We start from the raw sequence: 21,778 nt of genomic DNA on the forward strand, positions 1-21,778 counted from the left end.
AGGGAACATCTCCGGGACACCCGCACCAATCAACTACACTGCCCCGTGGCTCAACATTTCAACTCCCCCTCCCACTCTGCTGAGGACATGGAGGTCCTGGGCCTCCTTCACCGCCACTCCCTCACCACCAGACGCCTGGAGGAAGAACACCTCATCTTCCGCCTCGGAACATTCAACCCCAGGGCATCAATGTGGACTTCAACAGTTTCCTCATTTTCCCTCCCCCACCTCACCCTAGTTCCAAACTTCCAGCTCAGCACTGTCCCCATGACTTGTCCTGCCTGCCTATCTTCTTTTCCACCTATCCACTCCACCCTCCTCCCTGACATATCACCTTCATCCCCTCCCCCACTCACCTATTGTACTCTATGCTACTTTCTCCCCACCCCCACCCTCCTCTAGCTTATCTCTCCACCCTTCAGGCTCTCTGCCTTTATTCCTGATGAAGGGCTTTTGCCCGAAACGTCAATTTTACTGCTCCTTGGATGCTGCCTGAACTGCTGTGCTCTTCTAGCACCACTAATCCAGAACCTTTGTCATGTAGTCTGTCCTGTATAATATAACGTTCTGGGTTCTGAGGACAATGGTGTCACAAGTTTCTGAATAGACGAAAGATGAACACCCACATAAATTGACTTTCAAGCAGTTAGTTCTTTCATGGGATGATAAACTAGTTGTCTGTTTTACATTAACAAATAAAAGAAATTTTAGCCGCGTTAAAGAAGCAAGCAGCTTTCTGTATAAGGTTTTGTACAGGTTGTTAGTATTGGATTGATTTCCTGTCCCAGATTCGTATAGGGTGACTTCTCCTTTGTTATGCAGGCAAACAATATCCCAATGAGCTTATACTGTGTGTCTGTTTTTATAGCTGTAGGTCAGGTATGATCTCCAGTTCCGTTAGAGGTACAGGTTATTTATCCTGTGCCTTGAGATGGCAGTCACTGTCTTTGATTTGTTCTGGGAGAATAGAGAGCTCATCCATTGATGCATGGACTGCACATCATGGGGAGAACATTCAGAACTGCAGTAGGCAATTGTGCACAGGCATGGAATTATCCCAAACAGTTAATCATTGGAGACATCAAGGATGTAAACATGAAATTAAAATCAACAGAGTGTGAAGTAACAGAGACAAGAATTAAAGTGAAGTAAATTCACAGTTTAGAGTATTAATGTTTTAGTCAACAAGGTAAGGGGTGGCACGGTGGCTCAGTGGTTGGCACTACTGCCTCCCAGCTCCAGGGACCTGCTCTGGGCAATTGTCTGTGTGGAGTTTGCACATTCTCCCCGTGTCTGCGCGGGTTTCCTGCGGGTACTCTGGTTTCCACCCACAGCCCAATGATGAATTGGTCAGGTGAATTGGCCATGCTAAATCACCCATAGTGTTCAGGGATGTGTACATTAGGTGCATTAGTCTGGGGAAATCTAGAGTAATAGAATAGAGGAATGGGTCTGGGTGGGATACTCTTCAGAGGGTCGGTGTGAACTTGTTGGGCCAAATGGCCTGTTTCCACACTGCAGGGAATCTTATTAAAAAAAAATCCATGCTGCTTCAATTTATGGACATTTTTATATGTCATGTCCACCCAGTCAAATTTACTGTTAAGAACTTTGAGTGAAGATCTGCCCCCAGTGAAACTTTTTCTCTGTATCCGGCACATTGACGTCTTGGCTGTCTCCAGGGCTCAGGCCTAGTGATCTACTTTTTCTGCAGGGCATGGAATAAAAAAATGTGTGGTCAATCAGCCATTGATCATGTGATTAAAGGAAAATTGTGATCTGCAGCTTGTTTATTTTAGTGGATTAGAGAGTTGAGAGTAATAACGCTGCTGCTCTGTTTATGGTGCACATCTTTGCAAAATTAAGAAAACAGGAATGACCACATATGTTTGTGTCGACAGAACATGTTTGATTTTAATTACAATGGGAAACAGATGCTTACTGATGGCAGGAGTACAAAAGTTAATAGGATTATCATATTCAAAATAATTTCCTCCATTCTATGTGCCCATGCACCCACCCTATCCTCAAACCATATTCCCCGCCCCCCCCCTCCGCCCCCCACCATGTTAATATAAAAGCAAAATATTGTAGATGCCGGGAATTGAAAATAAAACTTTGAAATGCTAGAAATACCTGGGAGGACAGGCAGAATCTGTGTGGAGAAAAAATAGTTAATGTTTCAGTGCTGCATTTTTCCATCATGTTCTATTTACATTACCAACGGCCCATGATGGTTTTTCCCAGCCTGGCGTGGCCTCAGCCTGAGCTTCCAGATTTGAGGTGATTCCAGAGTAGTCTCCCAGGCTCCAGAATCTTGAGGTGAAGACTGGCTCAGTCTGGAGTCCAGGCCCAGTGTGGAGCGGGGGCTGGGTGCCCGGGTGGAGTGGAGGCTTGGTGCCCAGGTGGAGCGGGGGCTGGGTGCCCGGGTGGAGTGGAGGCTTGGTGCCCAGGTGGAGCGGGTGCTGGGTGCCCGGGTGGACAGGGTTGGAAGGACCGATGTTCTGAACTTCTTTCGTCTCCGTTTTCTCGTTTATTCATACAATCTGCAATTCATTTTAGTGCCTGCTCCAGAGTCCCAGTGGGATTAACTCTGAATATTTGACTCCCTTTCCTTATTAAATTTTGTTAATAGAATGGCCAGGATAGATTCAGTTGCTGTGAGTCCAAGGTAGCAAGATCTTCAGGCAGCACCTTCCAAACCCACAACCACTTCCATACAGCGGATATGTGGAAACGTCACGACCTTCAAGTTCCCCTCCAATACACTCACCATCCTGGCTTGGAAATATATCGCTGTTCCTTCATTGTCGCTGGGTCAAAATCCTGGAATTCTCTCCCTTAAGAGTTTTTTGGGTCAACCCACAACAGGTGAACAGCAATGGTTCAAGAAGGTAGCTCACCCCCCACCTTCTCAAGGGCAACTAGGGACGGGGCAATAAATACTAGCCCAGCCAGCGATGGCCAGATCTCACATATAAGACATGAGTGAACGAGATGGATTTTTCCAAGAATCACCAATGTTCTTCTTTGGATTAGCTTATGTTTTATTTCAGAACTTAAATTTCACCATTTGCCATGGTGGGATTTGAACGTGACCCCAAAGTGTCAGCATGGAGTTCAGGTTTGCCAGTCCCTGAGACTACTGCTAGGTGGTACAACAAACAAAACAAGAAGCCACAACACACCCAGTGACTCTAGCCACCCTGCCATCCATTAAAGACATCTCTGAGATGATGACCGGACTACTCCAGCCCTTGGGTATCGTGGTAGCCCACAAACCTTTCACCACACTGAAGCAGCTCTTGATGAATTTAAAGGACCCCGTACCACCAACCAGCATAACGTGCATCACATACAAAATACCCGGCAAGGACTGCAGCAAACATTACATTGGACAGATGAGCAGAAAACTAGCTACCAGGATACATGAGCACCAACTAGCCACCAAAAGGACATGACCAACTATCCCTGGTATCCATACACACAGACAACGAGGGACACCAGTTCAACTGGGACCATCCATCCATCCATCCTGGGACAGGCTAAACAAAGGCACACATGGGCATTCCTGAAGGCCTGGCATTCAAACCAGATCTCCATTAACAAATATATCAATTTGCACCCCATTTACCAACCTCTCAGAAAAAGAACCAGACGTGACACCACCCACCTCGACAGACCAAAGCGCCTAAATAGAAAGCAGAACCGAACACCAGCGCTTCATTGAAGGCTCACTGATGATGTTACCGAGCATGGTGACAAAATGTCGGAGAATAAATTTACCAACTCAGCGAGCAAACTTACAACATGCAATGGCCTTGTGGAATGAAAGATCTCTGAGTAGGAAAGTTCTTTATTACAGCTTCCCAGTGTTTTTCTGATGAAGGAGCGTCGCTCCAAAAGCTAGTGTGCTTCCAATTAAATCTGTTGGACTATAACCTGGTGTTGTGTGATTTTTAACTTTGTACACTGCAGTCCAACACCGGCATCTCCAAATCTTGATTTTCCTTGCTTCTTTTGTGATTTCTGTGTGAGGTCAACATGTTGGGATGCTAGCAAATGAAACAAAGCAGTGGCCTTTAACCAGTGTTCCTCAGTTCACAAAGCTACCCTTTGTGTCATCGTAATGATTGATCTGCCAGAAGGAGGAGGTTTGGAGGTCATATAAATGCACTAACAGACAGCGCCAATGAATATGAGCATGTTTTATGCTGAGATGAACTTTTGAGAAATGTCTTTAATGAGATTCTGGGTAATCCAAGATGGAGGACAGGAAAAATTTCTGGCTGTCACAGCTGCTCCTTTTTTTGAGTTATTTTAGGGGTTGGAGGTGACTTCCTTGAATTCCAGGAAGAGCAATTACTGTTTTATGTGCTGTTGCATTGTTTTGGAACTTTGGGGAAAAAAAAAGTCAAAACAACATGGTGGTACAGTGGTTAGCACTGCTGCCTCACAGCGCCAGAGACCCGGGTTCAATTCCCACCTCAGGCGACTGACTGTGTGGAGTTTCCACATTCTCCCCGTGTCTGCGTGGGTTTCCTCCAGGTGCTCCGGTTTCCTCCCACAGTCCAAAGATGTGCAGGTCAGGTGAATTGCCATGCTAAACTGCCCGCAGTGTTAGGTAAGGGGTAAATGTAGGGGTATGGGTGGGTTACGCTTCGGTGGGTCGGTGTGGATTTGTTGGGCCGAAGGGCCTGTTTCCACACTGTAATGTAATGTAATGTAAACAGCAGTTTTAAAAGGGAGAGGAACAGACAAAGGAAGCACATGGTGAGGACCGTGCAGGAGAGAGAGAGAGAACCTGCACAGTTACTGCCTTTGCTGTTTTGAATTCATGTATCACTGGACATCGGAGTGCATCTGGGGAAATTAACAAACAGTGACATTCACAACTAATCTTGGAGGAACCTGTTTGGGTGAAGTTCACAGCACAGAATCAGATAAGTTAATCGTTGTTTTAAGTGTGTCCAACAGAAAGGCTGCAGTAGTGAGTAGAGTGAGTTCTTTCTTAATTATATGGTTTTGGAGATATGTCTCTTGATTAAACTTAAATTAATAGCTATGGCTTATATTTTAACCTGGGGCTGTGTTTTGTAGAGGGATAAGACAGTGTTATTTTCTGGGTCTGCAGATTGTGAAGGAGCAAAAAATGACCTTTAGTAGAGTGATATGTACTGCTTGTCAGATGTGGGTGTTTAAAGAGAGTTTAAGGGTTACTGTGGATTATATCTGCCATAAGATTCGTCTCCAACAGCATTTATTAGATCGAACGGACCGGTTGGAGAGACAGATAGAAGCGATGAGGAATTTGCAACAGCAACAGTATGTGATGGATGGCAGTTATAGGAAGGGGGAAAGTCACAGATACAGTCACATAGATGAGTTAACTCCAGGAAGGGTAAGAGAGGTAGGCAGCTAGTGCAGGAGTCTTTTGTGGATGTACCCATTTCAAACAGGTGTGCTGTTTGGGAAAATATAGGGGGTGATGAATTCTCAGGAGAACGTAGCACGAACAGCCAAGTTTCTGGTATTGAGACTGGCTCTAATGCAATGAGGGGTACGTCGGCTTCCAAGAGATCAATTATGTTAGGGGATTCTATAGTCGAGGTACAGACAGACGTTTCTGTAGCCAGCAGCGACAAAGCAGAATGGTGTGTTCTTTCCCTGGTGCCAGGATCAAGGATGTCTCAGAGAGGGTGCAGAATGTTCTCACGGGGGAGAGGGGCCAGAAAAAGGTCATTGTACACATTGGAACCAACGACATTGGAAGGGAAAAGGTTGAGACTCTGAACGGAGATTACAGAGAGTTAGGCAGGAATTTAAAAAGGATGTCCTCGAGAGTAGTAATATCTGGATTACTCCCAGTGCTATGAGCTAGTGAGGGCAGGAATAGGAGGATAGAGCAGATGAATGCATGACTGAGGAGCTGATGTATGGGAGAAGGAGTCACATTTTTGGATCATTGGAATCTCTTTTGCGGTAGAAGTGACCTGTACAAGAAGGACGGGTTGCACCTAAATTAGAAGGGGACTAATATACTGGCAGGGAAATTTGCTAGAGTTGCTCGGGAGGATTTAAACTAGTAAGGTGGAGGGTGGGACCCAGGGAGATAGTGAGGAAAGAGATCGATCTGAGACTGGTACTGTTGGGAAAAGGAGCGAGCCGAACAGTCAGGGCAGGCAGGGACAAGGTAGGAGTAATAAATTAAACTGTATTTATTTCAATGCAAGGGGCCTAACAGGGAAGGTAGATGAACTCAGGACATGGTTAGGAACATGGGGATGGGATATCATAGCAATTATAGAAACATGGCTCAGGAATGGGCAGGACTGGCAGCTTAATGTTCTAAGATACAAATGCTGCAAGAAGGATAGAAAGGAAGGCAAGAGAGGAGGGGGAGTGGCATTTTTGATAAGGGATAGCATTGCAGCTGTGCTGAGGGAGGATATTCCCAGAAATACATCCAGGGAAGTTATTTGGGTGGAACTGAAAAATAAGAAAGGGATGATCACCTTATTGGGATTGTATTATAGACCCCCCAATAGTTAGAGGGAAATTGAGAAATAAACTTGTAAGGAGATCTCAGCTGTCTGTAAGAATAATAGGGTAGTTATGGTAGGGGATTTTAACTTTCCAGACATAGACTGGGACTGCCACAGTGTTAAGGGTTTAGCTGGAGAGGAATTTGTTAAGTGTGTACAAGACAATTTTCTGATTCAGTATGTGGATGTACCTACCAGAGAAGGTGCAGAACTTGACCTACTCTTGGGGAAATAAGGCAGAGCAGGTGACTGAGGTGTCAGTGGGGGAGCACTTTGGGGCCAGCAACCATAATTCTATTAAAATTAAAATAATGATGGAAAAGGATAGACCAGATCTAAAAGTTGAAGTTCTAAATTGGAGAAAGGCCAATTTTGAAGATATTAGGCAAGAACTTTCGAAAGCTGATTGGGGGCAGATGTTTGCAGGTAAAGGTACGGCTGGAAAATGGGAAGCCTTCAGAAATGAGACAATGAGAATCCAGAGAAAGTATGTTCCTGTCAGGGTGCAAGGAAAGGCTAGTAGGTATAGGGAATGCTGGATGACTAAAGAAATTGAGGGTTTGGTTAAGAAAAAGAAGGAAGCATATGTAAGGTATAGACAGGATAGATCGAGTGAATCCTTAGAGTATAAAGGTGTATACATAAGAGGGAAATCAGGAGGGCAAAAAGGGGACATAGCTTTGGCAAATAAAATTAAGGAGAATCCTAAGAGTTTTTACAAATAAATTAAGGACAAAAGGGTAACTAGGGAGAGAATAGGGCCCCTCAAAGATCAGCAAGGCGGCCTTTGTGTGGAGCTGCAGAAAATGGTGGAGATACTAAATGAGCATTTTGCATCAATATTTACTGTGGAAAAGGATATGGAAGATATAGACTATAGGGAAATAGATGGTGACATCTTGCAAAATGTCCAGATTACAGAGGAGGAAGTGCTGGATGTCTTGAAATGGGTAAAGGTGGATAAATCCCCAGGACCTGATCAGGTGTACCCGAGAATTCTGTGGGAAGCTAGAGAAGTGATTGCTGGGACTCTTGCTGAGATATTTGTATCATCGATAGTCACAGGTGAGGTGCCGAAAGACTGGAGGTTGGCAAATGTGGTGCCACTGTTTAAGAAGGGTGGTAAGGACAAGCCATGGAACTATAGACCAGTGAGCCTGACATCGGTGGTGGACAAGTTGTTGGAGGGAATCCTGAGGGACAGGATGTACATGTATTTGTGAAGGCAAGGACTGATTAGGGACAGTCAACATGGCTTTGTGTGGGGAAATCATATCTCACAACCTTGACTGAGTTTTTTTGAAGTAGTAACAAAGAGGATTGATGAGGGCAGAGTGGTAGATGTGATCTATATGGACTTCAGTAAGACGTTCAACAAGCTTCCCCCCAGGAGACTGATTAGCAAGGTTAGATCTCATGGAATACAGGGAGAACTAGCCATTTGGATACAGAACTGGCTCAAAGGTAGAAGACAGAGGGTGGTGGTGGAAGGTGTTTTTCAGACTGGAGGCCTGTGACCAATGGAGTGCCACAAGGATCAGTGCTGGGCCCTCTACTTCTTGCCATTTACATAAATGATTTGGATGCGAGCATAAGAGGTACAGCTAGTAAGTTTGCAGATGACACCAAAATTGGAGGTGTAGTGGACAGCGAAGAGGGTTACCTCAGATTACAACAGGATCTTGATCAGATGGGCCAATGGGCTGAGAAGTGACAGATGGAGTTTAATTCGAATAAATGCGGGGTGCTGCATTTTGGGAAAGCAAATCTTAGCAGGACTTACCATTAAGTGTATAAGGTCCTAGGGAGTGTTGCTGGACAAAGCGACCTTGGAGTGCAGGTTCATAGCTCCTTGAAAGTGGAGTCGCAGGTAGATAGGATAGTGAAGGCGGCATTTGGTATGCTTTCCTTTATTAGCCAGAGTATTGTGTACAGGGGCTGGGAGGTCATATTGCGGCTGTACAGTACATTGGTTAGACCACTGTTGGAATATTGCGTGCAATTCTGGTCTCCTTCCTATCGGAAAGATGTTTTGAAACTTGAAAGGGTTCAGAAAAGATTTACAAGGATGTTGCCAGGGTAGGAGGGTTTGAGTTATTGAGAGAAGCTGAACAGGCTGGGGCTGTTTTCCCTGGAGCATCGGGGCTTGAGGGATGACCTCAGAGGTTTATAAAATTATGAGGGGCATGGATAGGGTAAATAGACAAACTATTTTTGCCTGAGGTCCTGGAGTCCAGAACTAGAGGGCAAAGGTTTAAGTTGAGAGGGGACAGATATAAAAGAGACCCAAGGGGCAATGTTTTCACACAGAGGGTGGTACATGTATGGAATGAGCTGCTAGAGGGAGTGGTGGAGGCTGGTACAGTTATAACATTTAGAAGGCATCTGGATGGGTATTTCGGATAGGAAGGGTGTGGGGGGCATATGGGCTGGGTGCTGGCAGGTGGGACTAGATCAGGTTGGGATATCTGGTCAGCATGGACGACTTAGACTGAAGGGTCTGTTTCCAAGTTGTACATCTCTGTGAGGAAGGTGTGTGTATGGGTCAAACACTGAAGAGTCTATATCATTACACACTCGATGCAAATAAAAATAGTTCGAAAAGCATATCACGGTGCTCAATACTCTGCAATATCATGGTGAGAATGCTTGACTCCGGTGGTGCAAGTTAAGTTGGTAGCAACCTGTCAGATTGCTTGATATTGTACTTGAATTCGAGTCAATAGGAATGTAAGTTCGATGTGAAAGCAGACAGTTCTACAATACCGGGTTTTATTTCTGCTCTTCCTATTGTGAAATATCACTTTTTGATAGCTGTTTTTCAAATCATTTGTTTTTGGTTCAAAAGTCTGCTGATGGGCGATAAACCAGTTTGTTTCTACTCAGTCAAGTGTCCATGCAATTTATTTTGCACCTCAGTTAAATTGCCCTTGGTCACCTCCGATTTCAAGAAACCAATAGCCAATCTTCTGTGTTAATGTTCTATATTCTCAGTAACCTCCCTGTACATTTCCTTTATACTGTATTCTCTTTAGTATGATTGCATCCTTTTCTGTAATACAGTGTCCAGACTGTATGCAGTTCTGCTGATGTGGAATAATCAGTTCTAACGTAACCTCTCAACTTGTGTGCTCTAAGGCCTGGTCAATATCTCATGTTTTGACCACTTTTATCAACCTGTCCTCCACATGCAGGAGGTATGTGGTCATAAGCTTCAAGGTTCATCTGTTCCTTCAGACTTCTCAAAGTCCTGCCATTTGTTGTATGTTCCTTGGCCCTGTTTTCCTCCACAACCTCTGGCATCTTCCCCACCCCAGCTTCTGGTACATAAAGGGCAAATTGCCAAATATTTATCTTGAAAGGACTTGCAAAAGATATCCAGACAGCTTGCCTAAAGGTAACTTTGGCAAAAAGGAGAGTCATCCATTCAGCTAAAATAGCATGGGGGAATGCAGGTACTGCTGGTGGGTAGTGAGGGCGGAGAATGATCAAAGATTGGCAGAGGCAATGTAAGATCGTGAGCTGGGGAAGCTTGTTGCTGGAGCTTGCCTCGGGAGTCAGTAACATAATACCTGATGAGATTGTGGCATTAACTCCACTTCCCTGCCACCATCCCTCCACCGTCCCGAATAAAGCCTCCCTCCCATGCCAATCACGTTCCTGCTGAATTCGGGTTTGAGTATATGCAATGACCAATCTCTGTTTTTCACTGGGAAAGTGAGGCGACCAACAGAAGAGCTTTCTCCTTGCTTCCATCTTAGATGGGAGACCTCTTTTGGTTTTGCTTTGAACCGTGCCTCCTCGTTCTAGTTTTCCACATGAGAGAAAACATCCTCCCAGCACCTTAACTATCAAGGCCCCCTCTTGTCTCCTTCAATTAGTTCAATTCTTTCTTCTAATTTCCAATAACTAATGTCTCAGTCTTTATCCCAGGAGTCTACCTTGTGGAAAAACCTTCCAATGTAAGGATATGCCTCATATAAATGAAGTGATCAAATCCATCGACAGTACTTACATTAATGTCCTGTGTAGCTACAGAAATACTGCCCTACTTTTATAGTCTATTGTTTTCGCAATTAAAGGCCAGCAGTTTGTTTTTGCTGGTTGACTATTGGGTTTCTGCCGAACTGCACGTTGATGTTGCCCTATTATGAAGTAATTCCAGCTGTTAATTGGGTAATTTGGATGGGCAGCCCATCACACAAGCCAACTTTCCACCCATTGACCCCTCCTATTCTACTTGTTTCCTTAGAAAGGCAGCGAGCACCATTAAAGGCCCCTCCAATCCCATCCAACTTCTTCCGTCAGGCAGAAGATACTAACCTTAAGCCCACATACCAACAGGTTCAAAAACAGCTTCTTCCCCGCTGTTACTAGACTTCTGATCGGACTTCTCAACTTTCAAATCTAATGTTGAGCTTGCTGTTTGTGCACCTCCTCTGCAGCCAGAAGTTTGTGTTCCTCACTGTGTTCTCTCACCCTATGATCTTTGTATGGTATGTACTGAACACAAAACAAAACTGTTCACTGTACCTAGTGACACGAGACAATAATAAATCAAATCAAACAACTATGCCTCTCTATCTGTGCAGAGGAGCTGAGGATGACAGGTGATGGAAGTGGCTGGTGAATTTAAAGCGAACTCTTCTTTTTAGATGGAAGTAACATCCCTTTTGCTTTATTTTAGGGCCAGCCTCCAAGACCTCAACCATTTCTGCGAAGTGTCAGCATGCCACCTGAAAGCACAAGGTTATCTTCACCACCGAATGAACACAGGCGGACTGCATTTCAAAGACAGACCTCCATAACACAGACCATCAAAAGGTAAGAGTCTTTTTGAAATGTTTGGAAAACCCTCTCTCGTCGTTTTGTAAGGCGAAGACCTCTTGATTTGCTTTGACTCAGTGACTTGTAGACTGGGAGATTGTAACACTGAAAATACTTGTATAGTTCAAGCTTGGAATGAAGGCAGTTTCCCCTCAGGCAAGCTTCTGTCGCAAGCTGTTTACTGCAAAAATAGTTCCTAAACACTCTGCTCCTGTTACTGAAGCCGTTGTTTCCAAGTTTTGTATTTTCTTGACATGAATTAACATGATGTGTGATTTTAATGACTTCCCCATCAGTTTCTGTAACTGGGTTAAGAAAATAAGTGACTAAACTACAAGAAGATTCAAATGCTTTAAACTAACTGGAGTCTGGTGGGAGGATAACGGTGTTTATTCAGTAGCTGTTACACCCATAGTATTCAGGTTGTGATTGCTTCTGAAGTAGACTATTATAAGATGGGGAAATCAGGGCAAGTTGAATTGTGCTTTTCTTTTTCAGTGAATATGACCCAGGTTAGTCTATCTCCACCTTCTCTCATTAATCCAAGAAGTATTAAGGTTCCTGTCGGAAGTGAGTGGTTGCTGGGTCAGGTAGTCAGCACATTAAAAAAAAAGGCATGAATAGACAAACAATTAATACATTTTTCTGTCAGGAGTAATTGTTTCTGTGTAACATTCTCTCCTGGAAGGAGCCAAGCCCACAGGCTGTCATGAACACGCTGATTTGTACAGACCTGATCGGAACACATTTTATGAGGCGGCTATAGTTTGGCGGTTCTGATGTACCTACCTTCCCCTTTTGAAATGCGCGTTATTATTAATTGCAGCCCTCTGGCACCTCACTCAATACTTGCTCTTTGCAAGGCCTTAACCCTTCCGTGTGTGTACACTTAACTCTGGAGCAGAAACCTCATCAAAACGCAGACTGAAAACAAAACCAGAAGTTGCTGGAAAAGCTCAGCAGACCTAGCAAGCATCTGTGAAGAGAAATCAGAGTTATCGTTCTGGGTTCCAGTCACCATTAACTCTGATTTCTCCTCGCCTGAGCTTTTCCATCAACTTCTGTTTTTGTTTCTGGTTTGCAGCATCTGCAGTTCTTTCACTTTTTATTGAGCAGACTGAAAGTTTCAAATTGAATCATTTTTGTTTACCTTAGTTGATTTGTCTACCTGAAGGCTGCATAATGTGGTTTATTTTAATGTTGTTTATTTCAGTCACTGCATTTAATGCTGAGTCTAGTTTCTTGTGGCTATTTTTACATGTTTATTACAGAAAAGAGGCCTTATTGGTAAAACTGGCAGCAGCAAGACCATGTTCAACAACTGGCCGCGCTGTCAGAATACAGCAGACTCCTAAAATGAGGCTTTCGCTATCATTTGGTGCTAATGTGTCTTGGTGTAATTTTTATTCAGTACAAAGTGTTCTGCTTTCAGATGAAGGTAAAGTTGCACAGGCTGCTGTTTCATTAGAGAAATGACTGGTCGTAGTTTGAACTGAGGGTCACCACATCTGGGGAGGGTGGGGGGGGGAGAGGTTGAGGAGGAGGATCCTTCCCAGTAATCTCAGCTGGTGCAAAAATTAAACCCTCGCTGTTGATGTCACTGTACCAGCCATCCAGTCAACCGAGCTAACTGACACCTCACCTTGCTCTGAACAGGAGTATAATACCTAACAGTACTCATCTGTCAAATTACTGATGACATGGATTGCTTTGCTGTAATGTTATTAGTCAATATCGCTCAAAATTTAATCTCTCTTGCACAATCCAAAAATATTTCGGAAAGGAGAAATAAGGTACGGTTAATTTTCCCCGTGCCTTTGTGAAAATGGATAAAGTTAAAGTCTAACTATTTGAAATGGGGCACTGCGTTCCACAGATCATATAAGCACTATGCAACATGATATTAACTTTACTGTGCAGTAACATGCCTCTTTTCCAGCTGATTAACAAAATGAACAAACTTCCAGGCCACTGAGCAGTGCTAAGTAGGATCAAACCTTTCAGCACTGATAGAATGTACCTGTGATGTTCCACATCGACTGTGCTGAAAAGGAAGAATTACTCTAGTCCCTCTGTTTGAGAGGGTGTTAGCTGACTGACTAATATTCTTGTTTCAATGACTTATTGAAAGTGATAAAAATTGACTTATCAATTTGTGAATCCTATTGTCTGGCACCTATAATCGACTAAAATACTTATTTAAAAATTACTGATTTAAGATGGCCACAGCAATCACCTGATTACAGGTTAAACCAAGTTCATGAGACCATTAATAAACAAAATCCAGCATGAATTGTACTTAACAATGACTAAAGCCACCTCCTATTTTGTTAGATTTGATTAATTATTATCACGTGTACTGAGGCACAGTGAGAAGTGATGTCATCACTTATTGGTTTTATTGTCATGTGTACTGTGGGATCGTGAAAAGCTTGGTTTACGAGCAGTACAGGCACATCTTGGTAAGCAAGGATGTACAGATCAAAAAGTTTTCGAGATACACAGGGGTTACATTACACAGGGCATGTGCTAGGCTAGATCAGTGTTAGCAAGATCAGCATTATTCGAGGCTAGAGAATCTATTCATCAGTCTAACAAAGGCTGGAAAGAAGCTGTTCCTGAACCTGCTGGTGCGTGTGTTCGAGCTTCTGTATCTTCTACCTGATGGAAGGGGTTGTAGGAGAGCATTACTGGGGTGCGATGGGTCTTTGATGATGTTGGCAGCCTTTCTGCAGCAATGAGCCATGCAAAATGGAGTCCAAGGAAGCAAGGTTGGCTCCCACGATGGTCTGGGCTGTGCACACCTTCCTCTGCAGTTTCTCACATTCCTGGGCAGAGCAGTTGCCACACCAGGCCGTTATTCACTTGGACAGTATGCTCTCAATGATGCATCTGTAGAAGTTGGTGAGGGTCCTTATGGACATATCAAATTTCCTGAGGCACTGAGGAGGAAGAAATGTTGTTGTGCCTTCTTGATTGTCGCATCTACGTGGGAGGTTGAGTTATTGTCGCTGTGAGGAACTTGAAGTTCTCCACCCTCTCCACCTCAGTTCCATTGATGTCGAATGGGTCTGTTTTCCTTTTATTTTCTGAAGTCAATGATCAGTTCTTAGCTTTGCTGACGTTGAGAGTGAGTTTAGTTTGTCCTTCTTGGAGTTTTACACATTAGAATAAAGGTTCACATATTGAGATGAAAGGCTATTTTTGATTATCCAACTTGGGGGGGGGGGGGGAAGAAACACAATGAAGCTGGACAAAGAAATGCACCAGAACAGTATATTCCAAGGGTAACTTTTAAACAGGCCTTATATTAAGACATCTACAAGATTAACTGAGCAGCAAGATCAAGGAGATGGATTTATAACACCTGACTGAAAGGCTTTTTCTTGTTTTCAGTCCATTCATCAAGAATTCAGATCTACAGGGGTGGCACAGTGACTCAGTGGTTAACACTGCTGCCTCGCAGCACTAGGGACTCTGGTTCGATTCCCGCCTCAGGAAACTGTGCAAACTCCACACAGACATTTTCCCCGTGTCTGCGTGGGTTTCCTCCCTCAGTCCGAAATTGTGCAGGTGTGGTGAATTGGCCATGCTAAATTGCCCATAGTGTTCAGGGACATGTGGATTTGGTGCGTTAGTCAGGGGTAAATGTGGAGTAACAAGGTAGGGGAATATGTCTGGGTGGGTTACTCTTCGGGGGGGGAGGGGAGGTTGATGTGGTCTGGTTGGGCCTAATGGCCTGTTTCCATATTGTACAGATTCTATGATACAAATTTCACTTTTATTGAGGATACTCAACATCAATTAAATAACCACGGTCTCTTCAGTGATTCCAAGGAATTTTTTAAAAACTGTTTTCCCTTGATAGTTTTATAATAGATATCCACCCACTATTTAAAACTTTATAGTAGTGTTTATGTGAATGGTTCTTTTTCCTGGAATCAGTATGTCAGAAAATTCCTCTTTCACTCAGAACTTTGCAGTTTTTCTTAATGTTATCTAGTGAACTGCATTTTAATTGAAATACTTTGTGAGGATAAGAAAGATACATGCCTGATTTATTATAAGTATGGAGGCTGTTGAATTTTTGTGTGTATGCATTGATGTGTAAACTTAAAAGGGTTAATTTGTGTTCAGCATGAATTGAAATCTTACAATTGCAACTCGACTGCACAACTTGGAGGGAATTAAGTGTTGGAGGTACTAAACTATTTCACAGAATTGTTACGTTGCAGAGGTATCAGCCCATTGTGCACCATCCTATCTCTCTTGAGCATTATGCCCGTGGAAATCTTCTGCCTTTTCCTAATTACACTACATATTGTTTCAATTTAAATAACCAACCACCGCCCCGTGAATTCCTCCACCACATTTCAGACAGTGTTCTCTACTAGAACCATTACGTTTTGTGAAATGGTCATGTTATAAAGATAGAATAATCTAGACTTCCAGTGAATGTTGCATTGTGATCCCCAGCCATACCACTGTAAAGTGCAAATAAAAATATCTACTCCAACTTAGGGTTCCATGTTTGCTGCTTTTGCAGTGTCCCGTACAAGTTCACCATCACTTCCTTGCTCTTAGATTCTATATCCTTATTAATAAAGCTGAGGACACTGTATGCTTTTGAATCATAGAATCTCAACGATGTGAAAGAAGGCTATTCAGTCCATCGATTCCACACTGACCCTCTGAAGCGCAACCCACCACTGCCTTTCCCTGTAACCCTGCATTTCCCGTAGCTAATCCGCCTCGCCCACTCAGCTTTGGACTGTGGGAGGAATCCTGACCACCTGGAGGAAACCCACTCAGACACAGGGAGAATGTGCAAACTCCACACAGACGTTACTGAATGGTGGAATCAAACCCAGGTCATTGGCGTCGTGAGGCAGCAGTGCTAACCACTGAGCCGCCATGTCACCATCTTACTGCTCTCTCCACCTTTAGTAGCTGAAGGACATCCATTGACAATTACTGTCTTTTTCTTATCCTAAAGCCAGTTTTCTATCCATGTTGGCACTGCTCCTTTTATTTCCTTGACCTATAACCTTCCTTGCAATTCTGTTGTGTGGCATTGCACTGAGTGGCTTCAGGAGATCCACGTACACCACATCAACAGCATTAAGGCTCTTGTTTTACAAAAATGTGTAGTTTATACTAATGTAGCAACGATGCACAAGTTACCTTGATGTGTAATGATTGTTGTGAATACAGCCTGGTAGTCCTCATAGAATATGAGTTCCCTGATTGGGGCTGTTAACCTGGTCCAATCAGAGAGCCCTGGCTGATAGGTATAAACAGGAGTGACACAAAAAATAAACAGACGTTCTGTTCTGTCTGAAAGCTGGCTACGAGGGAGCTGGATCAGTGTCAAGGACTGTTAACTTGTAAATAAAGGGTGACTTGGTGACAGGTTACTGGCCTCCCTACAGTTATTTCCGTCGTCTGTTATCGATGTCGTAACGAAGAGTCAGGTGTTAGATCTCACTCCTCTGAGGCACTAAGCTGTTCTCCCCCACCACCCCCCCCCCCCCCATAAAAATCCATATGCTTTCAGACCCTTCAATGACAGTCTGAGAGCATTCTCAGAATTAATATCACTGGAACGCCCTAATCCTTACCACGTTGCCCAGAAATGTTGCTGACGTTTCAGAAAACCTTTTGGGTAGCAAGTGACATGTGACCAACGGGGTAATTGCCGATTAGTCACTTGCAAAGAAGATTCATACTGGGTTTGAAGCATTAACTCTGTTTTTGTCTCTCTGCAGGTGCTGCCAGACCTGCTGAGTTTTTCCAGCATCATTTTCCTGCTTTTAGTTTAGACCTCCAAAGTACTTTACTTATATTAATTGGTAGTTGTACATTCAGTAGGTGTTTAGAGCACCCTGTTTGCATTGAGCCAGCTGATGGGAGGGGGCGCTGGAGCAAGTGTAGGCAAAGTAGTTCAAATACGAGTCTGAAGTTTGAAGGCCTTCCTCAGCACAGAGATGGCATCTTGTACTAATGGCATTTGTGCTCAAGACCACAGTCCATACACCTCAGAGAATCATTGTGTCTGAAGGTGTTGCCAAAAATCGTCCCCAGTGTGTCAATTTTGGCTAATGCCATATGTTGCCTTGATTGATCTCTGCCCGCAGTTTAATAGTGGACACTAGGTGGCAGCAAAGCATAACGGAGAATGGCAAAAAGTGCAACACCATGCATTGAAATCACTGTTTAATAACAAAGTAGAAGGAATAGTTGAGGGGATGAGTAAACTCCATTAGAGCCATAGAGTTTATCACTTTGAGAATGCAGTGAATGAAATGGTATTGTTTTAGGAGCATCTCCTGTTATGTGACATCTGAATGATGCGTAGGAATAAGTGAGGACAATTCATTCACTAACCAGTAATATATTTATTTACAAACTTTCAAGAATCCATTTTCTTTCTTTATCTATTTGTCTTCATTCTCACTGTCATCAGGAGGTAGAGAGCATATTGACAATACTCTAAACATCATCTTTCAGAGTTCCCTGGGGTTCAGGAGTTAGCTTGCTTGACTATTTTCTGCGGGGTAAAAACAATGACTGCAGATGCTGGAAACCAGATTCTGGATCAGTGGTGCTGGAAGAGCACAGCAATTCAGGCAGCATCCGAGGACAGGCCTTCGGATGCTGCCTGAATTGCTGTGCTCTTCCAGCACCACTGATCCATGACTATTTTCTGCCCCTGTTCCTGGCTCATTTTAAAGAGCTATGACTTGAATCCCCAAATCTAATTGGACATCCACTATATTTAACATTTTGTCATCTTAAATAACAAATTGATCAATCCCTTTTGGATCAGAAATTTGTTCATGTCACTCTGCTCTTTAAGAAGTAAGAAACCAGGGAATTGCTGATCACTTACCTTCACATTTCTAGTGGGGAAATTATTGGAATCTATAATCAAAGTTTCAGCCAATCAGGGTGAGTCAGCACGGACTCACGAAGGCGAAGTGACCAAAACTCAGTTTTTTGAAGAGGTGAAGAAGGGCTTATGCCCGAAACGTCGATTCTCCTGTTCCCTGGATGCTGCCTGACCTGCTGCGCTTTTCCAGCAACACCTTTTCAGCCCTTTTTGAAGAGGTGACAAAGGTGGTGGATGGAGGTACAAAGGACTTTGGGAAGTTTTTTGATCAAGTTCCACATTAGAGACTGTTCGCTAAAGTTGAAGACTGTGGAATTGAGGGCAGATTGCTGATGTGGATTGGAAATTGGTTAGGTGGCAGGATCTGTGACTAGTGGTGTCCCACAGGGGTCTGTATTGGGGCCTCAATTATTCACAAATATTCATCAGCGACTTGGGTAAAAAGTCAAATATCCAAATTTGCTGATGACACAACATCGGGCAGCTTTGTACACAAGATTACAACGGGATATTAATAGATTAGGCAAATGGGCAAAGCTGTGGGCAGATGGATTTTAATGTAAGCAAATGTGAGGTTATCCATTTCACACCAAAAAGGATTGATCAAGGTATTTCGAAGAAGGCATGAAGGGAAGTACAGTGGATGTCAGTAAGATTTGGAGGTTCGGCTGCACAGCTTTTCAAAATGCCACCATCAGATGCAGAAAATAGCGACAAAGGCTAATGGAATGCCAGCCTTCATTCTAAAGGGCTGGAGCATAAGAATACAGATGTTATTCTGCAGTTATACAAAAGCCAAGTTAGTCCCCTCTTAGAGTACTGAGAGCAGATCTGCACACCGTACTTAGGAAGGATGATTTGGCTTTGAGGGAGTTCGACACCGATTTGCAAGGATGAGGGACTTCAGGGGTAAATTATGAGATGAGATTAGACCCCTCTATTCAGTAGATCATGGTTGATCTGGTTACTGTACTTTCCCACCTACCTCCCACAACCTTTCACCCCTTTATCAAGATTTGGTTTGCCTCTGCCTTAAAACGTCAAAGACTCCCCTTTCTCTGCTATTTGAGAAAGAGGATTTGTGTCTTAAGCAGGTCGCTTCTTATTTTTAAACATAACCCCCTGTTTGAAACCTCACAAGAGGAAACCTGTATGGTGTTGCTCCTTGTTTTAGATTAGATTAGATTCCCTACAGTATGGAAACAGGCCCTTCGGCCCAAAAAGTCTACACCGACCCTCTGAAGAGCAGCCCTACCAAATGCACTCCTCTAGCCTATATCTACCCCTGACTAATGCATCTATCACTGTGGGGCAACTTAGCGTTGCCAATCCACCTGACCTGCACGTACTTAGATTGTGGGAGGAAACCAGAGCACCCGGAAGAAACCTACGCAGATAGTCACCTGAGGCTGGCTTCGAACCCGGGTCCCTGGCACTGTGAGACAGCAGTGCTAACCACTGAGCCACCATGTCACCCTTGCCAAGGACTGGCCCAGATATTTCAATGGCCAGAGTGTTGTAGGAGCAGCAGAGGTTGGAGTTGTACACAGGGACGCTGCAGAATCCCTGGCACGGTTCACTCCATGGGAATCATCTGGGAAATGTATTCTCCAAGCAGTGCCCCAGGGGTTGGAACCCTCCAAACGAAATCTGTTTAAGATTGGAGAGCTTGCAGGTTTTGACTCACCTTTTCAGTCAGTCCTTGCTAGCTTTTTCTCGCTTTTTTTCGCTTTTTCACTCTCACTCTCACTCTCACTCTCACTCTCACTCTCACTCTCACTCTCACTCACTCTCTCTCTCTCTCAAAGGTACAGTACACACCTACACCTTCATATTTACATACGTTAGAACATTTGAGACCAGACTTAAAGTGCCTTTAGGAGCACTAACTCCTGAAATGTTGCAGTATCATGACACAGTTTAAACCCCTCTGCTAATTTAAACCAGACACATAGAAACTCATCTCACGCCGTAATCTGTTAAATTTCGAGAGACAAAGAACTATCCCAGTGGTCACTATTTAAAATGAAAATTAGCAATTTTATTCTGAGAGCATTAAAACCACTATTTACAATTCCTATCTTTTAAACGTACCTTATACCTCCCACTCTACAATCCTGGCTTTTTTAATTAAGCCCTGTTTCAGATTTACAAAAAAAAAATCACTTTTCAAAACCAATCAACTTTGTCAATTTTTCTCTGTTGAGTTTCCTGGGTCATCTCTTCAGTCCTGGGTCATCTCTTCAGCACAATCTTCCTCCTGGACAGGTACATTTCCGAAAGCTATTTGGCTAACAGTCTGTACTTGTTGGTGTTTGGCAGTTCTGTCCCTAACTGTTCAAAATGTCCAATATTGTACCTCAAAACATCAGATCATCATTTCATTGGTTACTGTCATCAAACAGTAAATTCCAATTCAATTGGATTTTGGTATCGGGGCATAATTTAAACTGGCCGAATTTGTTTTTGTTTCATGGCAACACAACTCCAGCTATTTGTTACCTTGTTCAGCATTCTCTGTGCTTTTCAGTCAGTCCTTGTTAGCTTTCTCTCTCTCTCTCTGTCTCTCTCTGTCTCTCTCTGTCTCTCTCTCTCTCTCTGTCTGTCTCTCTCTCTCTGTCTCTCTCTCTCTCTGTCTCTCTCTCTCTGTCTCTCTCTCTCTCTGTCTCTCTCTCTCTCTCTCTCTCTCTCTCTCTCTCTCTCTCTCTCTCTCTGTCTCTCTCTCTCTCTCTGTCTCTCTCTGTCTCTCTGTCTCTCTCTGTCTCTCTCTGTCTCTCTCTGTCTCTCTGTCTCTCTCTCTCTCTCTCTGTCTCTCTCTCTCTCTGTCTCTCTCTCTTAAAGGTACAGTACACACTTACACCTTCATAACTGCAGCAGCTGCCATTCAAAAGGGATAAATCCTGTCTATTCCCATGCTGAGTGAATTGCTTCTTGGTTTCTTAGACATATCTACTGTAGGTGTTCTTCAGGGTATGTTTTTCAAATCGGCCTGTTCAGAGATCTTACTGTGTCTGGAGCAGCTGAGACTTGAATGCAGCCCTCCTGGTTAACCTGACCCCCCACTTTACTTGACGATGAGGCAGCGCTCTGAAATCTTGTGATTTCAAATAAACCTGTTGCGCTTTAATCTGGTGTCATGTGTCTTCTGTCTCCTGGTTAAGAAGTAAGGACATTACCATTTTGCCACAAGACGTTAGTTCTACACAGGGGTGTCCTGGGCGCAACCATCTTCAGCTGCTTCATCAATGATCTTCCAACCATCATATGGTCAGAAGTGGGAATGCTTTCTGATGATTGGACAGTGTTCAGCACCATTCACAATTCCTCAGATATTGAAGCAGTCCACGTTTAAATGCAGCATGACTTAGATAATATTCAGGTTTGGCCTAACAAATGGCAAATATCATTTGCACCACATACATGCCAGACAATGACCATCTCTAACGAGAGGATGTAACTACTGCTCCATGGCATTCATTTGCATTACGAGTGCAAGTCACCTCCTATCAACATT

The 21,778-nt window shown here is 43.6% G+C and overlaps 1 protein-coding gene across 6 annotated transcripts in view; it reads left to right on the forward strand.

Annotated features, from left to right (window-relative positions):
• LOC122560494 (inactive rhomboid protein 1) overlaps window positions 1–21,778 on the forward strand; it is a 365,137-nt gene that overhangs the window by 219,880 nt on the left and 123,479 nt on the right. For all 6 annotated transcript variants that reach the window (XM_043711146.2, XM_087998010.1, XM_043711147.2 and 3 more), the window contains one exon: window positions 11,233–11,369. In XM_043711146.2, coding sequence (XP_043567081.1) covers window positions 11,233–11,369 — 137 coding nt within the window. The remainder of the gene's footprint in view (window positions 1–11,232; window positions 11,370–21,778) is intronic.

Source organism: Chiloscyllium plagiosum, unplaced genomic scaffold, assembly GCF_037043375.1.
Source record: "Chiloscyllium plagiosum isolate Xiang-an unplaced genomic scaffold, Cpla_swu_hap1 HiC_scaffold_20, whole genome shotgun sequence".
NCBI lineage: Eukaryota > Metazoa > Chordata > Chondrichthyes > Orectolobiformes > Hemiscylliidae > Chiloscyllium > Chiloscyllium plagiosum.